Here is a 6,356-nt window from a genome sequence, read left to right as displayed (position 1 = left end):
TGCATCCGAATGGACTCGTTGTTCCTTGGGAGGGGGTCTCTCTCAGATGGAAGATACCCTCCAGGGATCTTTCATTTGGAGGCCCCAGCAAGATCTGAGACCCCCCACCCAGGGACCACCAACCCACCTTCGGGAGGTAAGCTGGCCAGCCGTCTTTTCTGTTGTATGTATCTGTCTTGTCTGTTGTGTGCTTCTGTGTCTGTTCTGTTTGCAATCTGAGACTTGATCAAGTCATCTGAATCAGGCGGAAAGTAAGAAGGGGTTGACGAATCCAGGACTTCTGTTCCGCGATCTCTGGAAGACGTTTCAGGGTGTCTGAGTGAGTCTGAGTGGGTTCGAGTCCCACTGCTGACTCCCATCTGAGAGGGTCTGAGTGGGTTCGAGTCCCACTGACTCTCATCTGAGAGGGTCTACTGTCGTGGGTTCGAGTCCCACTAGTCGTGGGTTCGAGTCCCACCGACTCTCATCTGAGCGGGAGCCAATCTTTTTGGCTCCCCATCTGTTTGAAAGAACGAGCCGACTCGGACTTTTCAGGGCCTCGCCCCTGTTCGAAGGCTACGGGCTCCATCTAGAGGACAGAGGAACAAGACCTCCTCCACAGTCTCCATCTGAGTTTTTACTTTCGGTTTTGCGCCGATCTTGTGCCGCGCGGCTTGTGTTGTGTTTTGTCTGTCTAGTTGTGGTAATAAGTGTGATAAGTGTTTTCCATCTATCTGAAAATATGGGACAAACTGTCTCTACCCCCAAAAGTTTAACTTTACAGCACTTCAAGGAAGTCCGTGACATCGCCCACAATCTCTCAGTGGAAGTGCGAAAAGGAAAATGGGACACCTTTTGTTCATCTGAGTGGCCAACCTTTAACGTGGGCTGGCCACGAGATGGCACCTTTAACCTAGAAGTTATTTTGCAGGTGAAAGCAAAGGTCATGGACTCTGGACCCCATGGACATCCTGACCAAGTCCCATATATCATCACGTGGGAATCTCTGGTCAAAGATCCCCCATCATGGGTAAAACCTTTCCTTCCCCCTTGCCCGAAACCTACACCGTCCGCTCCCTCCCTTCCTCCACCACTGATTCCGACCCCGGTTAACTCCGCCCTTTACCCGGCCCTCACAAAAGCGGTACCGGCGGAGACCTCCGGGCGTAAAAAGAGACCTCCGGTGCTGCCGGCAGACGAGGGCCCCCTTCTGGACCTTCTAACTGAACAACCACCCCCTTACCGGGGCCCAGCCCCCGCCCCTGAACAACAGGCAGGGGCTGCCGGGCAGGGGTCACCGGAAGAACCTGCCTCGTCACCGGAAGGACCCGCCTCGTCACCGGAAGAACCCGCCTCGTCTCCGGTGGCAGGGCGGTTGCGGGGGTGCCGGGAGGTCCCTTCCGGTTCTTCCTCCCAGACTCTTCCGTTGCGGACGGGGCCTGACCGTCAACTCCAATACTGGCCCTTTTCTGCCTCTGACTTATATAATTGGAAAAATAATAACCCTCCTTTCTCAAAGGACCCGTCTAGGTTAACAGCCCTCATTGAGTCCATTCTAGTGACTCACCAGCCCACCTGGGATGACTGCCAACAGCTGCTCCAGACGCTGCTGACTACGGAGGAAAAACAACGAGTCATCTTGGAAGCCCGTAAACATGTTCCAGGAGATGATGGATTACCTACTCAGTTGCCCGATAGAATAGACGCTGCTGTCCCCTTAGAACGACCTAACTGGGATTTCTCCACTGAGCGCGGTAGGGAACACCTACGTCTTTATCGCCAGTTGCTCTTAGCGGGTCTCCGAGGGGCTGCAAGACGCCCTACCAATTTGGCCCAGGTTAAGTTAGTGACTCAAAAGCCAGAAGAATCCCCCACTGCTTTCCTAGAACGACTTAAGGAGGCATACCGTATGTACACTCCATATGATCCAGAGAACCCAGATCAGGCAACCAACGTGGCCATGTCTTTCATTTGGCAGTCCGCCCCAGATATCAGAAAGAAGTTAGAAAGACTAGAAAACTTAAGAGAAAGTTCGGTACAGGACTTGTTAAAAGAGGCAGAGCGGATTTTTAACAAGAGAGAAACACAGGAAGAAAGAGATGAGAGGCTAAGAAAAGAAGCAGAAGAGAGAGAAAATATGAGAGAACGTAAGAGAAACAGAGAATTCAGTAAGTTGTTGGCCACCGTAGTGACAGGTCAGAGACAGAATAGACAGGACCTGGGAGACCGTAAAAACTATCCAGCAGATAGAGACCAATGCGCCTACTGTAGAGAAAAAGGTCATTGGGCCCGTAATTGCCCAAACAAGCCAAAGGGGCCACGTAAACCCCGGCCACAAACCACCCTGCTCAACCTCGAAGATTAGGGGGGTCAGGGTCAGGAGCCCCCCCCTGAACCCAGGATAACCCTCAACGTGGGGGGCCAACCTGTCACCTTCCTGGTGGATACCGGAGCTCAACACTCAGTGCTCACCACATCTCCAGGACCCCGGTCTGACAGGTCAGCGTGGGTCCAGGGGGCTACTGGAGGAAAAAGGTGCCGCTGGACAACCGAAAGAAAAGTACTACTCTCCACCGGTAAGGTGACTCATTCTTTCCTACATGTACCTGATTGCCCTTACCCGTTGCTAGGGAGAGATCTATTAACCAAGCTCAAAGCACAGATTCACTTTGAGGGGACTAAAGCCCATATTACGGGGCCACAGGGACAGCCGTTGCATGTACTGACCTTAAACCTGGAAGATGAATACCGGCTATATGAGCTTGAGGGGCCTCTGGCCAAGAACATATCTGACTGGTTAAATAACTTCCCATCTGCCTGGGCAGAAACGGGAGGAATGGGGCTGGCCACCCAACAGCCACCCCTAATTATACCCCTCAAAGCAACCGCAACTCCAGTATCCATCAAACAATACCCTATGTCTCAAGAGGCCTACCGAGGAATTCGGCCCCACATTAAAAGACTCTTAGACCAGGGAATTCTGACCCCCTGTCAGTCTCCCTGGAATACACCCCTCCTTCCAGTCAAAAAGCCTGGCACGGGCGATTATCGCCCTGTGCAAGATCTAAGAGAAGTCAACAAACGGGTAGAAGATATACACCCAACAGTCCCTAACCCATACAATTTGCTGACTGGATTACCACCAACCTATGTATGGTACACGGTCCTGGACCTCAAGGATGCATTCTTTTGTTTAAGGCTTCATCCACAGAGCCAGCCTATTTTTGCCTTCGAGTGGAGGGACCCAGAGTTGGGACTATCGGGGCAACTCACCTGGACTAGGCTCCCACAGGGGTTTAAAAACAGCCCCACCTTATTTGATGAGGCGTTACACCGGGATCTGGCCGACTTTAGGGTTCAAAACCCTGCCTTAATCCTACTTCAATATGTAGATGATCTCCTCCTGGCTGCAGAGACTGAGGAAAAATGTAGAGAAGGAACAAAGGCCCTCCTAGTCACCCTGGGAACTCTAGGGTATCGGGCCTCGGCTAAAAAGGCCCAAATATGTCAAAAGCAGGTTACGTACCTAGGTTACCAGATTAGGGATGGACAAAGATGGCTAACAGAAGCACGAAAACAGACAATCCTGAGTATTCCAGTGCCTAAGAGCCCACGACAGTTGAGAGAGTTCCTGGGGACGGCGGGGTTCTGTCGGATCTGGATCCCAGGGTTCGCAGAGATGGCTGCACCGCTCTACTCACTTACAAAACCAGGTACCCTCTTTACCTGGGAAAATGAACAACAAAAAGCCTTTACGGCTATCAAAAAGGCCTTATTAACTTCCCCCGCATTGGGACTTCCTGACTTAAATAAGCCCTTTGAGCTATTTATTGATGAAAAACAAGGCTATGCAAAAGGAGTCTTGACCCAAAAACTGGGACCCTGGAGGCGCCCAATTGCCTACCTGTCTAAGAAACTTGACCCGGTGGCTACAGGATGGCCTCCCTGTTTGAGAATGGTCGCAGCAATTGCTCTCCTAACTAAGGACTCTAGTAAGCTAACTATGGGACAACCGATAACAGTTCTGGCTCCTCATGCAGTGGAAGCCCTGGTTAAACAACCTCCGGGTCGATGGCTTTCCAATACCCGTATGACCCACTACCAGGCCCTACTGCTGGACGCTGACCGCGTACACTTTGGTCCGGTGGTAGCCCTCAACCCGGCATCATTACTTCCCCTATCGGAGAGTCCAGAAACTCATGACTGTCTCCAGATACTTGCAGAGGTACACGGCACTCGGCCTGACCTAACCGATCAGCCCCTGCCCGATGCTGACTTCACCTGGTACACCGACGGGAGTAGCTTTCTGGACAACGGAGAACGAAGAGCAGGGGCTGCGATCACCACTGAGACTGAGGTAATTTGGGCTAAGGCTCTACCACCCGGCACCTCGGCACAACGGGCCGAACTCATCGCCCTGACTCAGGCCCTCCGGATGGCGAAAGGTAAGAAGCTCAACGTTTATACCGATAGCCGCTATGCCTTTGCCACTGCACATATTCATGGAGAGATATACCGGAGAAGGGGACTATTAACTTCAGAAGGAAAAGAGATCAAAAACAAGACTGAGATATTAGCCTTGCTTGAGGCATTGTTTTTGCCTCTAAAGCTGAGTATCATCCACTGTCTGGGTCACCAAAAGGGAAATAGCCCTGAGGCTCGAGGCAACCGTCTGGCAGATGAGGCTGCCAGAAAGATAGCACAACAGAAAGACTTTACAATCTCTCAGACCCTGACCATAAAGAAAATAAAGCGAGGGTCTATTCTTCAATATAGCCAGGAAGACCAAAACTTACTCAAAGAAATGGGGGCCACCTACCGGCCTGAAACTCAAAAGTGGATATTTAGAGGAAAACCAGTGTGGCCCCAACGTATGACTTATTATTTGATTGACCAACTTCATAAGCTAACCCATCTGAGTCACAAAAAGATGAAAACCCTCCTTGAAAGGGAGGAGGACACCCACTATCTGTTGGGAAAGGACAAAATTTTACAACAAGTTGCCGAGAGGTGCACCGCGTGTGCACGAGTTAATGCTGGACAAAACAAGGTGGGCTCCGGGGTCAGAGTGCGAGGGCACCGACCCGGGACTCATTGGGAGATTGACTTCACAGAGGTCAAGCCTGGACTATATGGATACCGCTATTTGCTGGTGTTCATGGACACTTTCTCCGGATGGGTAGAGGCTTACCCTACCAAACATGAAACTGCAAAAGTTGTCACCAAAAAGTTGTTGGAAGAAATCTTCCCCAGGTACGGTATGCCACGGGCGTTGGGCTCCGACAATGGCCCTGCATTCGTCTCCCGGGTAAGTAAGTTGGTGGCCACATTACTGGGGATCGATTGGAAATTACACTGTGCATACCGCCCCCAGAGCTCAGGACAGGTAGAGCGTATGAATAGAACAATTAAGGAGACTTTAACTAAATTAACGCTTGCAACTGGCGAGAGAGACTGGGTGACCCTCCTTCCCTTGGCGCTATATCGGGCCCGGAATACTCCTGGCCCTCATGGACTTACCCCCTTTGAAATCCTCTATGGTGCCCCTCCCCCAGCTGTTCATTTCTTAGATTCTGATATAGGTGGCTTCGCTAACTCTCCTTCCCTTCAGGCTCATCTGCGGGCGCTTCAAATAATACAACGAGAAGTGTGGAAGCCTCTGGCAGCTGCATACCAAGAACGGCTAAACCAACCTGTGGTACCACATCAATTCCAGATCGGGGACGTGGTCTGGGTGCGACGACATCAGGTCAAGAACTTGGAACCGCGCTGGAAGGGGCCCTACACTGTACTGCTGACGACACCTACAGCCCTAAAGGTAGACGGCATCGCCGCCTGGGTCCACGCCTCCCACGTCAAAGCCGCCGCCCCCGAGGACCAGCTCGACAACCCAGACTCGAAAGCCAGATGGAAACTTCACCGCACTCAAAATCCACTAAAGATAAGATTGACTCGTGGGGAGCCCTAATAACCTTGTGTTTCATTTTAAGTCTAAAAATAGCCTATGCGTCCCCACATCAGATTTACAACTATACTTGGGTCATTGAAAACCAGGCTGGAGATATAGTTATGACAAGCTCCTCTATTGGGGCCCAGCCCCATTGGCCAGATTTAGAAGTGGATCTCTGTGCCCTCGCCCTTGGAGCAGATACCGACTGGGCAGTTTCCGATATCTTCTGGCCTCCTCCTGGGGGCCAAGCACCTGAACGAATCACCCCAGGACGGGCCACCAACCCAAGCTGTGTTAATTCAGTTGGGAGGGCCCTTTTACGGGGTCCCCCTGGCAGTGGGGTAGGGGGAATTTATATATGCCCTGGCACCCATAGAAATAGAACTCTTAATCATAAATGTGGATGGGCAGATCAACATTTTTGTGC

The 6,356-nt window shown here is 51.5% G+C and overlaps 1 protein-coding gene across 1 annotated transcript; it reads left to right on the top strand.

The window, feature by feature from the left end:
* The first annotated feature begins 721 nt into the window (after window positions 1-721).
* LOC129677215 (uncharacterized) lies at window positions 722-5,947 on the top strand. Its single transcript, XM_055607875.1, has 3 exons — window positions 722-2,174; window positions 2,463-4,737; window positions 4,828-5,947. Exons 1-3 carry the CDS (start codon window positions 722-724, stop codon window positions 5,945-5,947), a joined length of 4,848 nt encoding a protein of 1,615 aa, XP_055463850.1.
* Window positions 5,948-6,356: the final 409 nt, after the last annotated feature.

Source organism: Psammomys obesus, unplaced genomic scaffold, assembly GCF_907164565.1.
Source record: "Psammomys obesus unplaced genomic scaffold, mPsaObe1.curated_primary_1811, whole genome shotgun sequence".
In the NCBI taxonomy this organism is placed as follows: domain Eukaryota; kingdom Metazoa; phylum Chordata; class Mammalia; order Rodentia; family Muridae; genus Psammomys; species Psammomys obesus.
This window is presented reverse-complemented; position numbering and strand designations above follow the sequence as displayed.